This window comes from Aythya ferina (genome assembly GCF_964211825.1).
Source record: "Aythya ferina genome assembly, chromosome: 4".
Taxonomy (NCBI): Eukaryota; Metazoa; Chordata; class Aves; order Anseriformes; family Anatidae; genus Aythya; species Aythya ferina.
This window is the reverse complement of record NC_140300.1, coordinates 11,846,026-11,868,973: the sequence shown is the minus strand read 5'-3', so window position 1 is coordinate 11,868,973 and position 22,948 is coordinate 11,846,026. Positions and strand designations below refer to the sequence as shown.

The 22,948-nt window shown below is 40.5% G+C and overlaps 1 protein-coding gene across 12 annotated transcripts in view; it reads left to right on the top strand.

Annotated features, from left to right (window-relative positions):
- The window catches only part of SORCS2 (sortilin related VPS10 domain containing receptor 2), a gene marked incomplete at its 5' end in the record, with an annotated part of 570,927 nt that overhangs the window by 158,300 nt on the left and 389,679 nt on the right, over nucleotides 1-22,948 (top strand). The window contains one exon of one of the 12 annotated variants that reach the window (XM_084517068.1): nucleotides 3,885-4,003. The exons of the other annotated variants lie outside the window; for them this stretch is intronic. Within the exon in view, the coding sequence (XP_084373194.1) occupies nucleotides 3,944-4,003 (60 nt within the window). Of the gene's footprint in view, nucleotides 1-3,884; nucleotides 4,004-22,948 lie in introns of those variants that run through there. 12 annotated transcript variants of the gene reach the window in all.

The following is a 22,948-nucleotide window of genomic DNA, read 5'->3' as shown; positions in this document are numbered from 1 at the left end:
ATACGTGGTGAACGTGGAAAAATGATCAGTAGAAGCTGGCAAGAAAGACAAAAGCTGCAGACATTGTGGTTGGTTGAAACAGTCAGCAAAGTGGAAGCTGGTTGTTCTGTTCTCCTGAAGCCCTGTTTACTTCTGAATGGCCGTGATGCAACGCCTCCCCTGTTTGCCAGATGACTTCCTCAGTTCCTTCCAGGCCCCCAAACAAATTCCACTCTTTCCCCTTATGTGCTTGAGAGGTAAGGATGTGCCTCTACATTTCCTGAGCAACCTAGATCAAAAGGGACTGAGTTGGCAAGAGCTGGGATGGCTTCCTGTTCAGCCTATTCATCATACTTGACTGCTGATCTCCACATGCTTTCCGTTCTGGTATTATAATACAAACCTCTTTTGCCACTCATTTTAGTCATTTCGATGGGAATGTTTCCTGTAATATTCACATGTCGATATCAAAGAGCTTATTGGAATTCAAGAAGTAGCAATTGTTGATATGTATCAGCAGTAATTAACATTCTTCAAATTCTTGATCCTTGTCCATAACAATATAGCACCAAAGACCCGAAGGTAAAGGGGTAGCACTATCTAATGGTGCAGAGACTGCTTTCACCAGGTCGTATATCTGTTTTAATAAAAATCTGAAAGCAAACCTAGAAGTTTTTTCCTCGTAGGAATCCAAATACTTTAGTCTTTCATGTATATAGGAGGGGAATATACCTGCCCACAAGTATCAGAAAGAGCAAAGAGACCATAGTTAGGCAGTAAAAAAGCTTTTTGAAGACTTCAGTGAGTTGAGGCTCTGGGTTTATTCTGCCACTTCTTCAAAACTAATTACCCACTGCTGTGTATTGAAGCATGCTGGGGTGTTGCCATACTTTCTTCCTTACATCCCTGAGGAATAGTTCATCTTCCACTTCCTTTCAGAGAATCCAGAGATATGTTATGATGTATGAACTAGGGATAGAACTATGTGAAAGCCTTAGCCACCCTGCATAACCCTCCCCCCCCCAAAAAAAAAAAAAAAAAAAAAAAAGAAGGAAGGGAAGGGAAGGGAAGGAATATATTCCACTTTTTTCCCCCTGGTTCCTTTTTCAGTCGCAGGGCCTCTTCCGTAGTAAGGCATGCATATTCTTTTTTATTTATTTATTTGCTTAAAAATTTTTATCTAACATCCCTAGTTTTTTGTGTTCAGAAGTGCTGTCCCTAAACCACAAGGCACTGTTACATTATTCACCTGTGAGCAGGAAGGCACTTTTCCACCCATGTTGTCTGAATAGTTTAATCACAGTGGAATTTATATTTAGAGAGGACAAAAATATTCAGAGGAAAAGGGGCAGGTTGTTCTGTACTGGCTGGTGCCTGGAAGAGATGGGCAAAGCCCCCATGGACACATCTTGTTGATATCATTCAAAACAATGCCTGGAATAAATAGTTTATTGCTTCCTATCCCAAACTAGTGTACAGAGGGCAGTTCTACTCCCAATGCTGGTTATTTAATAGAATAGTTCAGCTTGAAGGGACCTACAAAGTCCAAGTCCAACTGCCTGTGCACTTCAGGGCTAATGAAAAGAGAAGGCATATTAATGAGGGCATTCTCAAAGGCCTTTTGAACGCTGCCAGGCATGGAGCATGCACCACCTCCTTAGGAAGCCTGTTCCAGTGTTTGACCACCCTCACAGTAAAGAAATGTTTTTTACTCTCCACTCCAGACCTCCCCTGGCTCAGCTTGTTGCTGTTGCCTCCTGTTCTGTCATAAGGTGCCAGGGGGCAGAGACTGGCACCTCCCTTCCTAGGAAGTTGTGGAGAGCAGTGGGGTCTCCTCCAAGCCACCTTTTCTCCAGACCAGACAACCCAAGCATCCTCCCTTCCCACCCTTTTGCCAGCTTTGTTGCCCTCCTCTGGATGCTTTCATGGACCTCAACATCCTTTTTGCATTGTGGAGCCCAGAGCTGCACACAATAGTCAAGGTGAGACTTCACCAGCAGTGGAAGAACAGCCACACCTCTTAAATGAGTTCAAATTCCTCTGCATTTATTTTATGAAGCCTAGTGGGCTACTCTGAAGTATTATATGATTCATTGCTGTATCTGTAATTGCTTCTGCGCCTTTATTTTTATGCAGATGTTCAATTGCATACTCCGAGAAGATAGCAGGCTTTCAAACCAGCTTGTCTGAGCTAATAGAACCTCAGAAAAGGTGTTTTTCTTAAAGAAACACAGCTAAATAGCTGTGAATACTAAGATTTACACTGAATATCTCCCCCCCAAAAAACAACAACAACAATAACAACAACAAAAACTGCACACACACACACAAATACCTATTGTGTTATGGAAGCTTCCCAGTACTGTTTTAAGTGACCTTACTGAGAGCACCATCCAAAAAACCTGCACACAGAAGCAAATTGTTAACTAGATCAGTAGACTGAATTGCTTATGAACTACTCCACTCTCAGCAGTCATGGATTCCTCTGGTAGATATATCGATGACCAACACTAATTCCTCAAGCTGTTCATGCTTCATGTTGTCAGAAGACCAATCTAATGCTTTTTCTCTCCTTTCAGCAGGCTGAGAGAATACTAAACTACATTTCTCTTTCCAGGCTAGTAGTGTACTGAAAAACATGTATTCAGGTAGTTTCAGGTACTGTCCTAGGGTGTGGACTCACCCCCAGCAGTACCTAGTGATGACTTGCACAAGTTTTCTTCAGCCAGTCTTTATCTATGTTCACCTGGCATCAAGAATTGGTAGAAACAACAGTCTCAGATGGAGATTTTTAGTCGAAAAACCCCTCTTCCAGCATTGTTGCAACAATATCCTTAGGGACATGACTTGATTACACTAGTAATATTATAATCTACTATTACGTAGCGTAATCTAAACTACCAATGAGCAATCGATCACTTGGTAAGAATACTAAAATGTCTGAGAAGCAAAGAGGACCACTTTGGTGGGAGTTTCCTTGTATTCAGATTTGGTGAGAACACCTTAACCATTTTCCAGTAACAAATTTGTTCTGTTAATATGCTAGGAATTCTTATGATGGATGATCTTATTTTGGTACAGCAAAAATTTATTTTTAAAAATCGTTATACATACAGCAAGCAGAAACTTCTTATTCTGCTGGAACCAAGTTTCTCCTCTCCATTGCAGGGGCCGGTGATGAGTGGTCACTATTCTTTAACTCTTGGAAAAAGTAAAGGAAGAAAAATCTCCATTCATTGCTAGTTGAGGAGGTTTTACATATGTATACTTCAGGGCTTTTTTATTTTTATTGCCCTTGATGTCTCCCTGTCTAGTAACAGTTTTTTTGGGGCAACTTTTCCTGGAGGCTGCTCTATTAGTTGTGGCTGGTTACCCTTTGCACCAGCCACTTTGTGCCTTGATGCTGCAGCTCGGTCTCCAGTGTCCTGACTTCACATTCTCTCTAAATGTCAGCTAGTTGGGGACTTGCCTTGTAAGTGATCTTTCTCATCTGGTCCTCAGGATACCACTGAATAGCTTGCACATGGACCTCTTCCAGCGTGTTTATCCACATCCCTAGCAGTTAGTCCTTAACTTGTTACAGCTGCTGTGAAGTAGTTGCCCTGAGGCAGAGAGTGAGAGCTGGTATCTTTAAGAAAAGCCCGGTTTCTGCTTCTGCTTTATGACTCTGCATACAGCTTGGCCTGTAGCTTTGTGCAGTGGGTTTGCACTGTCCACCAGTGCACTGGGGCTCCCTTGCTGATTGCTTGCAAACTGACTTTTCACAGATGATCTCTTATGTCGTGCATCTGGGCACGGAGCTCTGTCTGGGCTGCCCTTGCTAGAGCTGGCACAGCTGGCTTCACTTCCCTTGAGCTCTCTCTTAAGACAACTGGCACGAGCAGGAGGAAAACTGCATGGAAGTGTTTGCAGTGCATATAAATAGGCATCCAGAATACTCCTCCTGCCTGCCTGCTGGCTTGCCATGCTTTTCAGTGTTTCTGAAAGATGGTCTTGCCTGAATCCTGCCCTGCTTGGAAGTGCTGTAAGTCTGAATCACCATCTCTAAGATCCTCCCTGGGAAACCACTTGCAATTGCTGATAATTCTGATAGGTGCAATGCAGCTTTCCCTTTACTCCTTTTGTATCCAGAAAATAACAAGTCCAAAATTCAAATACAGAGATGCTTGGTTTAAGCAGCATGATTGGTAAACTTCATCTCAAGTGGAAATGCTTTTTTTTTTTTTTCTTTTTTTTTTTTTAATCATCTGAAACTGCTGCCAGCACTTGTAATCATTATTTTCAAAGACCACTGTTTTGGAGCATAAGAAAATTGTAGTTTCAACATACAGAGGTAGGATGCAACTACTTTTTTGCCATTCTTGTTATCCAGCTTCAATGCTAAGATATAGACCCACTTTTTTTTGTTTTGTTTTGTTTTTGTTTTTTGTTTTTGTTTTGGCCTTGGGTAGGTATGTGTTTTTTGGGGGGGACAAATGCAGCCAGCTTGCTCTTTTACTTCACCCAAAAGTGACATAGCAAATTGCACTGACAAACAGGCAATATGATATGCAAAAAGTGAAGCATTTCAGGTAGTAAAAAGAGTAAAAAGGAAGAAGACTGACTTCTAAGGAATGTTGCTGTTTACTTGAAAATGTTGTTTGTGCTTTGTGTTGCTAAGGTCAAAAGGAAAAGGGCCAAATCAGCTTGGGGCTCTTATTAGTATAGCTCTGTGGCAGAGCATCAATATTTACCCCTTAAATGAAGTAATCACAACCAAGTTGCATCCTTATTATGTTAGACACATATAACTGTACAGCCTTGGAAACTTGCTCTTTAGAAAACCAGATTTAGCAGATGAGTGAAATAACAAGCCAGGAAAGGTGAGGACAAATCAGGGTGGTGGTGGTAATTGCATCATTAGCAGTAATTGCAATTGCCCAGGCATTAGGAAAACATCCTTGTGGCAGGCAGTTGAGATGCATAAAGCGGTTTTGTAATGACAGAGAGCACCTTTTGCACTCCTAAAAATGAGCTAGCCAAGATGTAGCAGTCTGGGAAAATGGCACCATATGCTTGTGGGTTGTACTGAACTCTGCTATGGAAAACCTGAAAGCCGGACAGGTTTCTAAGCCTCTTCAAAGGCAGAGTAGGTGTCTGAAGGTAACACCATCACTGTAATGTTCTGCCAGGCACCATCCTACCATGGCTGGGAGCCAAGCCTGAGTAAGCTCCTGGCCCTATATCCCTGCCCATAGCTGTGTTCCCTGCTGCTTAAGGACCCAGCTTGCCTGCAGATCCTGCCAGCAACTCCTCTCTGCTACGGGGGCAGAGGCTTCCCCTCATGCTGGAGAGGAGCAGGGGGCTGCAGCCAGCCTCATCACTGCTGTTGTCTTGGCAAGCAGCATATTCTGGGATGGGAAGGCAGTGCAGGTGCTGGGGGAGGCTGTGGGTAAAGGCAGGCATCGACAGTCAGAGAGCCTGGGGGGTTCCTCTGCCAGCATGGCAAAACTCCGTTTAGCCTGTGCCTCTGAGAAGCTGAAATGTAACCCAGCTCCTCTGCAGCAGCTTAGCTGGGAAAGGCTCTGCGTCCTGTCCCCATCGCTCAGCTTCAGAGAGCAGGAGGTGGTCTGGGATATGCTGCTGGCACAGGTGGCCTTGGACTTAGTTCCTCTGTTGGAGAGAGAGATGCTGTGTAGGGCTTATAATATACAGTAGTGAAAATCAGACACAAATAGGCACATGCTTTCACCACTGGACATCTCAGTGACTTTCCTCTTCTAAGCTTTAGAAATTAGCTTCTTTGTAGGATGGGCAGCAGGAACTGGTCAAGCCCCATAGCTGTCACACAAACCAAACTCCTCCAACTTAGGTATGAAAAGTTCTCTCTTTGACAGAACTAATATTTGAGTGGGTTTTAGTGCATGCAGAGGCTGGTGACTTGAGTCTGTCATGAAGTATAGGAGCACAGGGCTGTGCTCTGAAGACCCTGATCATTTACAGATTGAAAGGTGCTGTTTAGTGCTTTTTTTCTTTTTTTTTTTTTTTTATCCCTCATCACTTGTTATAATCTCTAATTTTATTTTTATTCATTAAAAAAACACACATTTCTTAATATTGTATTGCCTGAAGCTGTTAGGTTGTATTATGGAACAATTGGGTAGTTAAAACACTGCTTAAGAGTGTGTAGAAATTGAAAGAATTAGTATTATTTGTTAGGCTTTATTATTTTATATACCACGGAAAGAAAAGGAAAAAGCAAAACAAAACATGACAGAGAAAGAAATTCCACTAAGGAACATAAGCTAACATGTAAGAAATAGTGAAGTGTCTGGCTTAAGCTTAAAAAAAAAAAAAAAAAAAAAAAAAAAAGAGTTAAGGCTGAAAAGCCATGTTGACAATCTGCCCTGCTGTTTATTTAGATAGTAACAGGAGTGGAGGCTGAATGTGTTGTCAACCTGGATTTTCAGCTGTAGAAGTCAGATACTCTATTGTTTAAGAATAAATTCAGGTTCTTATAAATTACCTTTCCTTTTAATAATGTATTGTACTTTCTATAGAGAGAAAGGAGAAGGTCTTAAAGTCATTCTTGCAAGTCAGCTCCAGCCTGACATGCTAAAATGCAGGCATAAGTGTGTCTTTCAACAGCAGTTCACATGGAGTACAACGGGATCAGCCTGTTGGTAGAGAAGTGGTGTGAAAGCAGAGAGGTGGTAGTATTCTGCAAACTGCAGGTGATCAAAAATGAGGTATTCAGATCATTTAGAACTTGGCAAGCATCTTACTGAGTGCTTAATATATATGAGTATATATATTATACTGATAACATATCAAATATATAGTTAGTGTAACTATAAACATATAGCGTATATGATATCTCTATCAGTGCTTACTTGTTGGCCTTTGAATGGCTCGAGTAGGCATGCCTACATTTTTTTTGAACTTTTCTTTCAGCTGAATTGCTATGACAGAAGCAGTTGGAATTTAAAACATAATCAAGAAAAGATAAGCAGTTGTTCCAGAAAATGGTTTAATTGCAACAAAATCCTGAAAGTTAAAAATGCTAGTTAAAAATCATTGATGCCGAATTCCTTTTGATTTTGAAAGGTCACTTAAAACTTCTCTCTGATTTGCATTTTATTGATGTGGACCTGTAATACTCACAAGATCTTAGATGAAATGGGAGGCAGAGAAAACTCACTTTTTTTTTTTTTTTTTTTTTTTTTTTTTTTTTTTTTTTTTTGGAAGTCTAAAGAGAACTTGCTGTTCTGTCTTGCTGTTTGGCTGAACAGTGTTTCCTGCAGATGCAGTGAAACCTCCTCCTACTGTTTCATTTCATTGTAGGCATTGAGTGTACTCAGCGTCTACGCAGCGGATGAAAATCTCTAACCCTTTGAATGAAAAGTGCTCAAAATCATCGCTGTACAAAACAGCCAGCACACATCGATCACTCATCTCGTCCCAAGTGGCCGTGATCAAACCCCTTTCCCCAGGAGGGACAGCATTTCCTATAGTGCTCCAGGGCTTTCTGTGTAAGCTGTGAAAGAAGATGCTGTGATAGGAAATCTTTAACTCAAGTTCCTCTCTAGTCCTCATTGACTGGAGTCAAGGTTATTGGCATCCACTGACTTTGAGATGGAAAATAGATCTCATGATCTAGAACTCAAAGAAAATGTTCCTTCAAATTCCCTAGAGAGCACTAGTCTCTATTTTTAATTGGGAGACAAAGTTTAAAAATGGATTTTATTAGGCCTCCTGTTCCATGCAGTAAAAGAGGAATTTGCACAGCAGCAGCATTGTGTTCTGGTAGCATTGAAATAAATGCTCGAAATGGGCTTGAAGTTGGAGATGCATTTTATGTGCTTTAAACGTCTCTTAAGAAAATGTTGCTGACATGATCTGAGTTTTTTTTTTTTTTTTTTTTTTTTGTCTTAATGTACACATCCCTCTAAAGAAAGAACAGGCTATTAAAAAGAAATAAAAGTCTACTAGATAAATCACTGTGAGGGCTATTACCTGTTGCTTGTTTCTTCTAATTTTTATTTAAAGCCATAGAGCTTTCCTATTCTGAGTGTGTCTTGGGAAATTGCCATGCAGTTCAGAGTAATTTCAGGATGCGTGGAGTTTAAATTCACTCTCTGCTCAAGCATATCTTCTGACAAACAATGCTAATATGTTTCATTGGTAGAGAAACGTCAGAAACGTCGCCTTTTCTATTGAACTTAGCGTCCCTGTGTGATGCTATAAACAGTGATATCCACAATTCTCTTGTGGCACTAAGTTGTCTCAAATCAGGTCTGTTTTCCCCTTAGCCCTCAACCCCACTTGCAACTTATGCTTTATAGCCCTGGAGATCTGCACAGCTGGCGTGAGCTGGGTTCAGGCAGGCTGTGCGGCGACCACAGCCCTGCTCTGATTTATTTTTATGTAGAAGACACATGCCTCTTTAGGGTTTTTGTGGGGAAGGAAGTTCAGCTGCTGGAAAATGCAGGATAGTCGTGTCAGGGACAAACCCAAGTAGGTTTGTCATCCTGCAGCTTTTATTTGCAGAGGAAAGTACTGTGTTGTGGTTTTGGTTAGTCTGGGTCTGGGCTGGAAGTTTGGCTTGAACTTTTCAGAGCCCCTGTTGTGAATCCTGCTAAGACTTGCTTTTTTTCCCCTCTAATTTTCCATTTAAATTCATTCTCAGTGAATTCTTAAGCTTGGAGCTTGCAGTGCTTCTGGCAGACTTGTTACATGGGTGGTGAACATTCAGCTGTGAAATTCTGAATGAAGGGTGTAGCAGGGACACAACAAACTGAGCTAATTTCCCCTTATTTTTCTTCTCCTCCTGGAGAAAAAAAAAAGCATGAAAGGCTTTTCTTTCAGCATCTCCACTGGCAGTTGTTTGGATTCTCCATTGCCCTCTGCACCCCGTGACACAGGCTGAGCATTCAGGACTGATTTTACATTAACAGGAAATATCTGTGTTTCAGAGGGGAGGAGAACCCCAAATTTCCTTAAATTCCTTAGCAGCTCCGAGTAATCTGAGCCATCATTCATCCCATGTAGATCTGATAGCTGAGCCACGTATCAGAGAAACACAGTTAAATGTAATAAAGGGTGGGTTTGAATCATGGTTTGGCCTGAACGTAACCCTGAATTAAATGTCTTATATTAATATTTACAATTGATATTAATCATTGCAATTAGTAATAGCACTAATCAGAAGCAAAATAGTAACCTTATTAAAATTCTCATTTCAGTAATGTAACATGACTCAGATGTTTGAAGTGAAATGGGATGCAAATTCCTTACATATGAAAAATGATTTTTAGGACTTTTTTTTAAACCTGCTTATAGCTTGATTTCTAACCAAGGTTTACAGCTACTACTTCTAGTGGAAATGCAGAATCCAGTTAAATGGAGATCAGAGGAATGGAAAATCTAGTCTTGTGGCAGACTCTTGCTGGAGCAGGCTTGGTTATCATTTATCTCTGGGGTTATGTGTCTTGCAATTTAAATATCATGTTGCATAAACTGGAATCATTAGGGATTAAGGATATTTATGGTAACCATAAAATGTGTGATGATACTATCAGGTGTAATATTCATAGCGTCGCATGTGGTAAATATATAGTGATCAAAATACTGAATTTTCAGGTACTTCCCCCTACTTTTCTAATCAAAACAGTGCTATAAAATAGAAGCACTTAATTTCCTACTGCTGATATGATCTTTCTGCTAACTCCACCAGTAAAAGAGTACAAATACTTCTCACCGCATCTTAGCCAAGAAACACACATTTAAAAGCAGGTTCTGAGCAGTTTCTATAACATTCTGTATTCTCCTGCCAGAAATTTTCTGTTCTGCTCCTGATTATGTTCAAGTTGCAATCATGTAAACCATAATGATAATGAAAGATATTCGGTATTCTAGGAAAACATTATAAGCAGGAGAGTAGAAAATAGTTCCAGTGCTTTCTTGGGCTTTGTAAGGCTAACAACATGACCCGTCTCATGACTGAAATATTTGCAAAAACACTTTGTCTCAAAAAGCCTTTCCCAGCTTTTCATCTTAGGAGAGTCTCTCCATCTTCTTTTTTCTCTCCATTTCAGGCTGCCTTAATTGCTACAAGTCCTAGCACAAAAGTCTCATCTGAATGCATCATGCGCAGTCTTCCTGGCTGTAGCAGAAACGTCTGCCTGTTTTTTTTTCTTTTCCATTCTTGTTTTCTGTTTGTTTTAAAGCCCTATTGCAGTCAAAGAAACTACACAGCTTCTGTCTGTTAGCTGTAAACCTGTCTTTTCAAAACATAAAACCATATTTTTTTGTGGCTGAGAATACTGCAGTTGCCTTATCCTGTAAACTGCATTTGGTGAGTGTGGAAAAGTACAACCACAAAATTCTAGGTAAACTGCCAATTTTGCCATTGGTTCTTTGCTGTTAGAAATCTCCATTACCACTTGGTTTTGGAGAAATTTCCCATCCAGCTCCCTGTCTTGGTGTTTACAGTTTTTTGGTGTCCTCAGTTTTATAGGACTGTTAGTATTATTTATTTATTTATTTCCCCCCCCAGAAGTGATGCACTCGCTTTGGCTATTCAAAGCCTACTGAACACTGTTTCTCCATCTCAGCACTAGGCACAACCTTGATGTTACTCTTTCAAAGGTGTGCTTCATTTTGCTCCAGCAGTTAACAAACAGACATAATTCCTCATGGAATGAGGAGATATGTTCTCAGTTTTTGGGGGTGTGCAGCTTCTGACTTATTTTTTCCAGCCAGATCTGTATAGGTAGAGGCATTTTCCTCCAAGAACATGAACGATGTCCCTCATCCTCCATGTGGATTTACAGATTCATGTGCTTCTCTGGGCCCATGGAGACCACTGATATGAGCTGCTTTTCCATGGGTACCTATTTCATGGTCTTTATGGAAAGGTTGACTTGGCTTTTCAGCTGGAAAGGTTGCTGTGTCTGGAAGCACATCTTTTGACTAAGCAAGGACTGAGCAATTCAATTATTTCCATCCATCCAATTTTGGGTAGACCTGTGCAGTGCCAGGAATTGAACTTGATGATCCTTACAGGTCCCTTCCAACTTGGGATATTCTATGATTCTATGATTCATGTGAAATGAATTTCCTCTTCCCTTGTCTCCATGTCTCCTCAGCTCATGGGACAGGCAGAAGGGCTTTATGGCCCTGCATATTGTTAGATATGCTGCGTGTATGTTACATATAGGTTATCTGGACTTGTAAGTTCTTTGGGGCCTGCAACTTTGGCTGGGTCTGTGTTCATTTACTGTGTAGTGCAGTGGGGCATGACCTTTAAATGGAGACCGAATGTAGGGCATAATCATGAAAGCCAATGGTTTGTCAAAATTCAGGGACAACTTAAAAACAAACATACACAGAAAAAACAAACAAACCAAACCAAACCAGGTCTCTCTTCACCTATCTTTAGAAGGTTCACTGTCTTCTCATAAAATCTTTGTATTTAAATAGCTCCAGATAAATCAAAAGAGCAATTACAGAGGAGACTCGTGGCTCCATAGTACTCCCCAGACTAACCATCTTGACTGTCCTCCCTGCCATTCCCATTTGTTTTCACATGCTTTCGCACTACTTTCATCTTTCCCCATCAATTTGAAAATCAGTTATTTCTTCCCCCCCCCCCCCCCCCCCCTTCAGAACACTTCTAAACTCCCAACCCATTGTCATGGGCCCATCATTGTTTTCTTGGCTTCAGAACAATTTTTCCTTACCCTTGATTGGACCTTAATCACTAACAGGAAATTTGATTGACAGGGGAAATTGTAATCATTTTCTTGCCTCTCTTGCCAGTCGTTTGGAAGAGAAATTTCCAACCCATTGGGCAAGGCTGCTATCTGTGGGAACCTCATAGTGTGCTTCCATATAAATTTAGTCTCATTACTGCAAGCTTTCATTTCCCGATAGCTCCTGCAAGTCGTTCCTTCACAGAAGATGTTTTGGTACCTTAAATTTTATTTACATCTGGATATTGTGCCTGCAGACTTACCGAAGTAAGATGCTGACTGATTAAAGTAGTCTTTTTGTATTCCAACTGAAAAATTCACCATCTGGGATCTGTAATTAGAATTCTCACTAATTAGATATAATAAATCAGCATAATGCCAACAGTTTGAGGAAAATTTATTAAAAATATGATGTAATATATGGCTGATTATTTTTTTTATTGCTTAACTGCAAGTAAAATGTTCCTCTCATGTCCTGAGCATCCACGGTTTCCTACCCCATAGGTTAAAATTCTTTTCAGTCATTCATGACAGTACTTTGGTTGCTATAGTGATATCAATTTCCTGTCTCAAATTATTGTACTTCAGAGGTACATGAGGCCTTTTAATCTTTTTTTTTTTTTTTTCTTTCCAATTCAGTCTTTGATTTTACAGAGGCTCTTACTCAAGGACTGGAATTCCTATATTGCCAGTTTATTTGTTCCATTATCTGATGGAAAACAGAATAAATATATACCTTTCCCCACAGGATTAATGAAGATTCCTGCTGTTTTACTATTACCCTTCCTGAACATTGCTTCATATCAAAGCCTTACAAAAGTTGTTTGATTTTGTTACGTGTCACTTTGCTAGAGAAGCACAGCCTGATCACCTCGGCCAGATCAAGAGCAGCTGCACCCAACCAAGTGGAATAAACATACCTACGAAGAGCAGCTTGTCAGTCACAACAGATGTTAGGTTGGGTGAGATGCTATTCAAATCCAGTACCAGAAGTCCAGTTGGGTCACACCTCTATAACACAACTGAATGAGGATTCAGCCCGGCTGAGACAGTTGGCTGTTTCTGTGATGTATGCAATAGGCAGAGATCACAGCACAGTATTCCTTTTGTTTTTCTGTGCATCACAAAGTTCGTGTGGTATTTGAATTTGCTGTGTGTATCAGGATCTTCTTGTGGGGTTGTCACCGTGCTGGGCTTCATGAGGTTCATAAGAAAGATGTAGAGGGACTTTTTACCAGGGCCTGTGATGACAGGACAATGATTTTAATCTAAGAGTAAATTTAGATTAAACATTAGGAAGCAGTTGTTTACTCAGAGGGTGGTGAGGCACTGGAACAGGTTGCCCAGAGAAGCTGTGGATGCCCCATCCCTGGAGGTGTTCAAGGCCAGGTTGGATGGGGCTCTGGGCAACCTGATCTGGCAGGTGGCATCCCTGCCTATGGCAGAGGAGCTGGAACTAGATGATATTTAAGGTCCCTTCTAACCTAAACCATTCTGTGATACTTTGAGGGCAGCTCTGATCAGAGATATGCCTGTTAGTCTTCTGAAGGAATACCGCAGTTGATTTATGCCTTCTAATTCACTCTTTATTTTGTTCTCCTTCATGTTGGTGCTCTATGTTATTGGCACTTTAACTTTGATCATCAGAATATGTGGAGCTTCGTATATGTTTTGTGACATGTGCAGATATAAGCTGAACTAGCCTGAGTTCAAAGGTCCCTGTTGCTAAATGCTTTTCTGTTCAGGATGCATTCATACAGGTAAATGATACTGTTTCTCATACACATCACACCCTGAAAACTCTGTGGATTCAGATAGACTGATGGAGTTTCTACACAGTAAAAAAAAAAAAATAATAATAAGATAAGGTTACTGAATAAAGTAAAAACAAAACCTAATAAGGTAAAAAGAAAATAATTATAAGTGGGATTACTGAATTCTCAAATGGGCAAAAACTACGCGAGGGAAGGGGCATATAGAAAACATTCAAGGAAGTCAGGAAAAGAAAGGGATCTGCGTGGCTGGAAAAAGCAATTAGTTTGTATTCTAGCATGTGATGCATGCTAAAACTAAAGGAGAATGGGAACTGAAAAAGACAGATTTATATGGATCCTGAGATAAATTCGTATCCTGTGGAATGATACCAGAATTAAGCACAGTGGCAATAGTGTTTGTGTAACTCTGAAGGAACATACAATATGTTTTTCTTTATTAATGTCTTTCTCATCTATATTATATCTTACCCAATTTTCTTTCTAATTTAGGCTGTCTTTTGATTTTTTTTCCCCCATCTCTTGAGTGGGGTCTAGCATGGTGGATTTTATGTTGTTTGTTCAGCAACATTCTTGCTTTTCTGAATTCTGTCCCACATGTGTTTAGCATCATTTTCCTTTCCACTTTCACTTGTTGGCTGCTTGTTTAGCTTTCCCTCCCAGGCCACCAGTTCGGCTGTATTTTGTTGCGGGGAAAAAATTCTTTCTGTGATATGAGTAATTAAGTCTCCCATGCTAAAATCATATTCTCCAGGGTACTTTGGATTTGATCTAGGCTCATTCCCATTAAATCCATATGTATTGCCATGGATTGTCGATAGGAAAAAAAAAAAAAAAAGTCTTTTTATGCTCCTGTTCCAGACAATGAAAGTTGCTAGGGATGAAGTGGTTGGCAGCAGTTGGGTCCCATAGCAGTACCTGCAGCACACCATCAGCAGCTACGTGCTTTGCCTGCCAGAATCTTACCCTATGGTGTTGTCCTCTTTATTTATACTACTGTTCTCAGGTAGCAGATCCTTGCTTCACTCTGTTTTTAGCTGACTGCGTGTGGGCATGAAACCCGTGCAAGGATTGCTCTGCTGTGGTTGTAATAGCAGAAAATAGATGTATTTTCATCTCTCACTTGATTCTTCACTTCTGTTTGAAAAGATCTGAACTGCGATTGTGCAGGGTGAAAAGGGTCTTGTGCTTTTTAACTTCTATATGATGACACAAGGGACAACTGCATTTCTTTCTTCTTTTTCTGTTCTTTTTATTGAAGCTGGGAATTTAAGGCTTGTCTAGCTCAGGGGAATCCACAGGATTTATCTTATTTTCTTTCTATTTTACTTGACTTCATAGCAATGATTGGTTTAGAAGTATTTTTTTTTTTTATCCCTTTAACATTTGTTGAATTCCGGTGCTTTGTCTCCATCTCAGCTGCCAGTAAATGCTTCAACCACATCTCAGAACCCTGAAGAGTATTGCAGAGTAAGCTAGGAAGAACTGGTAAACCAGTGTCTGAATATTTTAAAACTTTGGCTTGCTTGCTTTTTAACTTTTATGTGGATATAACAAACCTAGTTTAAAAATAATGCAAAATGAAGGATTTCCTAGCTGCAGGCAAGGTAACAAGTCAGGTCCAAGGTCAGCCCAGGAGATCCAAGCAACAGTTCAGGAACATCAGAGATGAGGAATGGGAACAAGAAGACCTGTGACTCAGGCTAGGAGCATGTGCCTGAGCTGAAATTGAGGTCCTGGTGTTATGGACTGAGTGTGTAGGCTGGGTACAAGGTGAGGCTGCCCAGGGAAGATAAAACTTACTGGTTCTCTGGACTCTGAAAAATTCCCCTTTCTAAAAGTTTTTACTGGGAAGATCTTATGGCCAAAGTGATTGTGACAAGTTAGAAGTGAAGGGTAGAGCTAAAGGGTAAGTGATGCTGACTGTGGTAAGAATGAGCATGAAGAACATGGGGTAAGTGAATGCTGGTGTTCAGACTGAGCAATTAGCAGGAAAATGTTGAGGAGATGATATCATTCCAACAGTGGGCTGGATGAAGAAATGGATAATGACCTATGATTCAAATTCATGCCCTCTTTGTACACTAGAGGAGACTGGTAAGGGAGAGAGGAAAGAATATGTCTCAGAACAGCTAATAAAAGATGATAATTGTAACTGAATTATTCCAAAAATAATCAATATACTTACATCACACTTGCCTAGAAAGCCTGGCATTCCAAAATCTGGTCTTTTACTTTGTGCTTTTGATCTGTTAAAGTAACTGCAGGTGATATTCAGTTCATATTCATGTCAAAATACCCATTTTCTGTCACAGATCAAGTACTTAAAATAATAACTGATTGCACCTGTATGTTTTACGGCAATGACAATAGCAGGAAAAGGAGACGACAATGAAGAACCAAGGTCAAAAACCAGGTTCTTAGACTATCTGACAAATAATAAAAATATTTCGTTTCCTGAGTCATTTGTTTTCCAAGTAGAATACGCTTTTGGTAGGGTTATTTTTTACACAATGCAATTGGCCTTCTGCCAACAGATGAGAGCTCCAGATTGATACTAATGAAAGAAATATTAATGCACCGTAGCATGTCAATTATCTTGAAAAGGTCTCCAGCAACCATTTATCACTTAAATTTCACGTCTTATAGCCAAGGACCAAATTGTGTTACATGTTAGAATAGTTCTGCCAAATTTGATCCATCATTAACTTTCATTTGTTGATAATTTGAATGTGAATTTTTATTTAAGTTGTGCGTCTTTGTCAACTTGATGGAAAGGTCCTGGACTGTTGTATTGTCATAAATGAGTGATGCTGCTTCCTTGTTGAGACACAACTGTGTTCTCAAAAGCCTTAAAGCATATGTTCCCCAGGAAAAATCTGAGACCAGGGACTTTGTTTCATTTAAAGAAAAAACAAAACACCAAAAAAAAAAAAAAAAAAAAAACAACAAACACCACCAACAAAAAACACTGCCAACAAAAAAAAGGTCTTTTGTGACCCAAATTTGATTCTGTATTGCCAAATGATGCATAAAAACTACTTACTTGGTTTTTGTTTTTTAGTTTTTCCACCTCATTGGTATGATGGTTTTCACTGGTAGGGCAACCATGCTTCCAAGAAAAACAGAGATGGTTATAAAGAGGAAAGGTTACAGTAAATTGTATTTATATGCTAGACAGACGGGTTTTTGTGGGTTAGATGACATATGTCAGGTGCAAGAAGGCAAACAAATCCCTTGTAGAGAATGTGATGCAGTCACAAGTCTCAACACTAAGGAATATTAATGATCATTACTTCAGATTTCAGATAAAGGCAACCCCCCAGAGAGGTTGGACCATGGAGGATCAACTCAGAAGCAAACCCAATCACGAGACTGGTGAAATCTTTTGGCTAAAGGAGTTGGTTGGACTTTGGAGTGTGGAATGTGATGGCTGCTCCTACTGACTAGTAAGGGGTAACACATGTAGGCTGTGGAAGTACATATATTTCTAGGTAAAGCTGGACCACCACAAAGCTCCTCAACTTCTTTTCCCTGTGCAAGGCATACATTTTTTCTTGCCTTTAAAAACAAACAAACAAAAAATCCCACAGCAGCTTATACAGGTATTATCTTTTAAAATTCTAAAATAAAATCCCTTGTGGCATGCAGAATTTTGGCCTGAGAAGGCTGTAGGAAGGCTCATACTTAGCAGGCTTCAATCACAGTGTCATATACTTCTGCAGTGTGCTCAGGTAATGTCTTCAGGACTGCGGTATAAGAAGCCAGTGTTGAATAAACAGAATAGGAATAAAATGAAATGTACTTAAGCAGCCAGCAGATAATGTAGGTAGCTCAGGTGATACCCTCAGTTAATATTAATTAAAACCAGCGCAGAGGAGATGACAAAGGGTAAACACTGCTTGTAGCTGTATGAAGTGCCTTGGAAATGGAAGTGAAGCCTTGGTTTTGGGAAGACCCGCATTTGTTTTCTTTTGGACTATTTTAAGCTATGTCTGGTCACCCATGCTTAAATGGACAGTGCAAATGAATTTGTCATGCAAAGCTCAGAATTGCTGTGTACATTGTATTTCTTCCTGTATTTGATTTAATTTATTATTCCAAAGACCTGTAGCACTATGAAAAGCCCCATATGGCCTTACGTATCCTTTCTCATCTTTGGGTAGAGAAATTAGACCTTTGCATTATAAGTTAAGAGATCATGGTCGTAGTCATTTCTCCATTATCCAGGGCGTTAGGCGGTTGGCACAGGCTTTTGGTAATGCACCTAATACAGGATGTGCTTGGAGTGCAATTTAAAGACCTCGAGTCATTGTGCTGAGCTCCCCAGGTTCCTGGAAAGGCTAATTAGCTCCGGTTGTGAACATAAAACACCTCTGCTCCGCTTCTAGATAAAACCTGGGCAAGAAGCGGCAAAAAATGAGTTGTTGCTGCAACCTGAGCTCATAAACCTTAGTGTGCTCAGCAAAGAGCTATATCCATAACCCTGTGCAATTAGTTGGCAGCTTGAATAATTGGACCACATCTGGGTATAAACGACAGCGTTGCCAGCATTTTGCTCCACTGTTTTACTCTCCCTGCCTTGTGATGGCCAGTAGTTGTCGCTGTCTTTCTGAATTGTGCTCACCCTTCTGCAATGGCTCTTGTGCTTAGGGTTTTCTCTTGCCACCGTGTTTCCAGTCGTGGTGTCTGGCTAAGGCCCTCCTTGCTCTGGGTGCCAAGTGGAGAGTTGTGTTTCTCAAGGACCGCACTAATCTAAAACCTGTGTTTGTGTGGTTTTGTGATGGTACCTCTTCTGTCACACACAGTACTTCAGGAGGGGAGTTCTTTTAAAAGAGCTCCATTGCTTTTAAAACAGGGGGGCAGAGATATTATGGAAAGCTGCTTTTAGAGAGAGTGCTGCTGAGATGGAGACTCAGTTATGGTGCTGTCACAAATGCGAAATGTCAAGTCGCCCACGCTACCTGGTATAAACATCCGTGGATACTTAATGCATCTGTTCCTAATTTTATGTAGCTTTAAAAGCACCGTGATTCATTAGTGGTACATGAAGAAAACCACAGCAAGTAATATCTCAATTTGCTTGTTCTGCTGCAAGTAATATCTCAATTTGCTTGTTTTGCAGCAAGTTGAGTAATGCTCTCTGACAATGGACATGTGAGCATCTCTTTTATATCTAATGGTAGTATAAAGACTTCTGATATGTGCTTCTTAATTAAAAAAAAAAAAAAAAAAAGCAAAACCTTTCAAGTTTTCCAAATACTTCTTAAATTATTATTTTCTGGGCTGTATCTAAATGATTCTAGATCTTACTGTTTTTATTTGTTTTATACATGTTTTGTGCATCATTTTGTATCTTTTGATATTTAAAGTCTGTATTACTTTTTAATTTTACTATCTCATCTTCTTAATCACCGCTAGAATTTCCATACATGCTTCATGTTTGTCAGGTAAACAAACGTGGGTCATTTTAAAGAAGTTAAAAATCTTTTCTGTCACCTTTTTTGCAAGAATTAAAAAAATGTAAACATCAGACATTGTGTGTGGCAGGGCCCTGTAATAGTGTACGGCTCATGGCACTCTTTTTGTATGGTATAGAGAACGGAAATGCTCATTTAGCTCAGTATGGCTTTGAAACGGGGAATTTGAGTCTAGCAGTTGCTGCTTAAGGGAGAATTTTATGATTTTTTTTTTTTTTTTTTCTAATGATGATGTATGTGTTTCATTTAGAGTAACTTTGGAAGGTTTTGGTGAAGCTTGCTTACTTATTAGCAAAAACTACATGATGCTAATATGAAAAATTCAATAGTAGAGTAAGATAATATTAATATACTGATTATCCTTCCACCAGTTTGACTGACACGACTCAGTTGCCTTCATTCTTGCTGTACCATGAAAACTAGCTGGGTACAGAAACTTCTGGTTTTGGAGGACTCTTCATGCTCAGTCCCCTTAGCTGTGAGGCTTAGGGAAAATAAATTTTGCAATGGAAGTTGGTCTTGGGGAAAGTAAGAGTTATAACAAACATCATTGCACTGAATGTGTTTGTGCTGATGTACGCTGCCCTGGCTTTGTGGTGCTGTTAGGATAAATTCAACATAAGCAGAACTCTCCTAGCAATCAACCTGTGAGCTGGCAGAAACAGCGACCATTGCCTCCTGTCTGCCCTGTTGGGGTTGTGCTCCATCTCCTTACACATACTCGTGGTCCACAAAAGTTTGTTATCTACTCATGGAGTATTGCCATTTCTGTCTTGGGAGCTTTTTGGGAGAAAGGAAATTTAAATTCCAAGGATCTTTATCATCAGCTCATAACATCATTAAATTGCATCCAGTAACGGGGTCTTGGACTGACAGCATGCTTCAACTCTTTCCACCACATAATCTGGGTGGCATCTGCAAAGTATCCAGGCAAACGGCCTGGATAGCATCTGCAATACTTGGCTGGATTTTTCTGACACCACATGATCCAGCCTGTGGTCTGCTCAAAACTACATCTCTGTGACTCTTCTCAATGGATGATGACTGGAGAGCAAACTCGCTTGTGTGCCTGGCCCAGCAGCACTGGTGGATTGTGGCTGGAAGGCCGTGTCAGTGCTGGGTCAGAGAAATGTGACTGCTGGAGCTGAACGGTGCTGAAGTGGCCTCTGACCGCCTTCCCATATCTGTGCATGGGGTCACCTCCCTCCACAGGCCCAAGGGAAGGCTTTTCAGTGCGGGCTCAGGCCACAGCCCCTTCTCTCCTTCATCCTGCGGCTTTTCCTGTGGGTAAGGAGCGTTTTGGCCAGCACGCTGCTGCTCTGTCCGCTTGCAAGCCTGTTGCTTCTCCCCGCTTGGTGCAAATTAGCAATGAGAGTCCGGCTGCTGGATCATTAATCCCAGACCAGGCGCCACTTCATCATCCAGCAGCCCAAGTGTGATGCGGAGCAGCGCTGTCAAATTAGCCAGGCAGCGCAGTGTGAAATCCCCGCTGGCTCCGTGCCTGCTGCCGGGAGACAGATGTTACCTGAGCCACGAGAGCCATCGGAGCGACGCGGACGGGTGAAACCTGAAGCAACACGCAGCTCAACAGTACGAAATTAACTTCTCAGGGTTTGTTCCTCAGATTCGAACTGTCAGGGGGAGGTGATGCTGAAGCGGTCCACTGGTGGTTTTAGGAGCCCCAGGGGTAGCTGTGCTGTGGTATCAACCCACAGCCTAACTCGGCTTCAGCAGCTGTTTATGTAAAGCTAGTGGTGGAACCCTGCAAGAAAACAAGTGCTTAAATCTCCTTGACTGCTTTAGCAACCTCACTCGCTGTGAGAGATTTGCACTCGGTGAGCTCTGTAGCTCTTCCCAGCCAGCAGCTGGGCTCAGCTCGTGGAGTTAAAGCAAGCAGTAGGGGCCTGCCTAATGGGGTGCCACCCAGATGCAGCTCCATCCGATGAAACCAACTGGAAAGGAAGCACTACCAGGCACACTATTGAATGCCTTATTTTTTTCTTTCTCAGCTTTAAATTGCTTAGGAAATCTTGCTGTTACCATTTTGAGCTTGCTCCTTTTTTTCCCTTTATCCATAATGGGAAGAGACTTATCACAATGAGGTTCTCCTTCATGTTATCAACAACATTTTAAGGGCAACATTCATAATTTTCCAGTGGGTTAGCTGTGCTCGTGAAAGAGTGCTTGGAAGTATGGTTTTCTGAGGAAAAAAAAAAAGAATAGCAGAAGAGTGCATCATACTGACTTTTGTGAGAAAATCTAGTTGAAAATTGGTGTGAAGTACATACAATTTACGTAATTTTGTGGTATTTTACAGTTAGCTAATACTTTGCAGCTGATCAGGATTTGAAAGTGACAATGTTTGACCAGATTATTGTTTTGCAGACTGCTGAAGAGGTTGCTAGAAAGTCATCTCTGCAGGGTAGATATCCATAGCAGGATCTCACTGTTGCAAATGTTTTGTAAATTTTAAGACTTATTCTTTACAAAAGTAGTTTATTTTTCTAGGCTGAAACTACAATGATGCTCAGACCATTGTCTTAAGGATATGAACTCCCTTTCATGGTGCAATGCTATTGCAAAATTAGAAGCATTATGGGGAGACTTCTTCCTTTAAAATGTCCATTTGGAGACTGACTATCTTTAGCTTTTTCTAGTGTGACTTTAAGTACTTTGCAGTAACCAGATGTTAGAATAGTAGAATATATAAAGTAATTGGAAATTCTTTTAAAATATAATCTACATGTATGCTGCCTGGCTTGCAGACAGATGACATTTTAAATAGTATTTTTTTCAAGCCACCAATGCTTTCTTTAAAAATTAAATTATCTGGTTTAGAAAAGGAGAAGCAGCTTTAACAAGATATAGTGACCTTTTTTTTTTTTTAATATACTTGTAGGATCTAATGGTACTTGTTCTGATGCCTCACAATGGACTATGTAGGTGATCACATTCATGTAGCTGGAGATAGTCATATAACACTGAGTCTATAGAGAGGGAAAGAAAAAAGAATCAGCTCAGCCAATTTTGGTTTTGTGGGAAGAATTTTATCCTAACTACATCTCCTAGTCTACTTCTTTCACAGTGAAACTTTTTAAAAGCAGAAAAAGTGATGAACATACAGTCATCATCGTGGGGGTGAGAAATAGATTCTGAAATAAAACACCTTTTTTAAAAAAAACAAACAGCAAAAAGACTTGCCTGTGACACCTCTGATATTTACAGAAGCATGACAGAAACAACCTCAAAGCTTAGCCAGTTATATTTTAATACCATAAATAGATTTGAACTATTGGGTACTTCCAAGGAGCTGGAGGTATGTAGGAAATCATTCACAAAATGCTTGTGTGTATTACAATACAAATCTTGGTTGAGCATCAATTCAATGTCACTCTTCTTACTGCAGTAAAAATCTGTCCTGTTTGAAGCATTGCCTCTTGCAGTAGCAATATCAGAGATAAGAAATGAACTAATAAAAAGACACTTTTGCGGTGCATTTTTTGTTTAATTTTAAATTGCAGCTGATGAATGACATTTGGTAGCCTGTGATATGGATGATATAAAAGTTGGTTTGGAGCTAATTGCTGCTGTCTAGCTTAGCAACTCAGTTGTCCTCTAGACAGTGAGCTTTAGGACTTGAGCTTTTAGGCCCTAATTCAATAAATACTTTGCATGTGGCTAAGTGCTTTGCTGAATCATGGTTTCTGTGGAAGTACAGGGCTGATTCCTGCCAGTTCCTCCCTGTTGGGCTGTTATGGAGCGTTGGCTGGAGGGGATTTAGATTCTGGCAATCCCGAATGCTTGGACTGAGCTTTTTTGTTGAGAGATGTGTTGTGCAGTGGGGGAACTGTGTGAACTTGACTGTCCCTTCTGTGGCACAACTAATACATTAGACTGCTTTTGTGAAAAAGAAGCCTGTGTTTCCGTGCTTCCCAAAGGTCATGATTTTGTCCCCCTCTGAGCACCCTGCACAGGGTGGTAC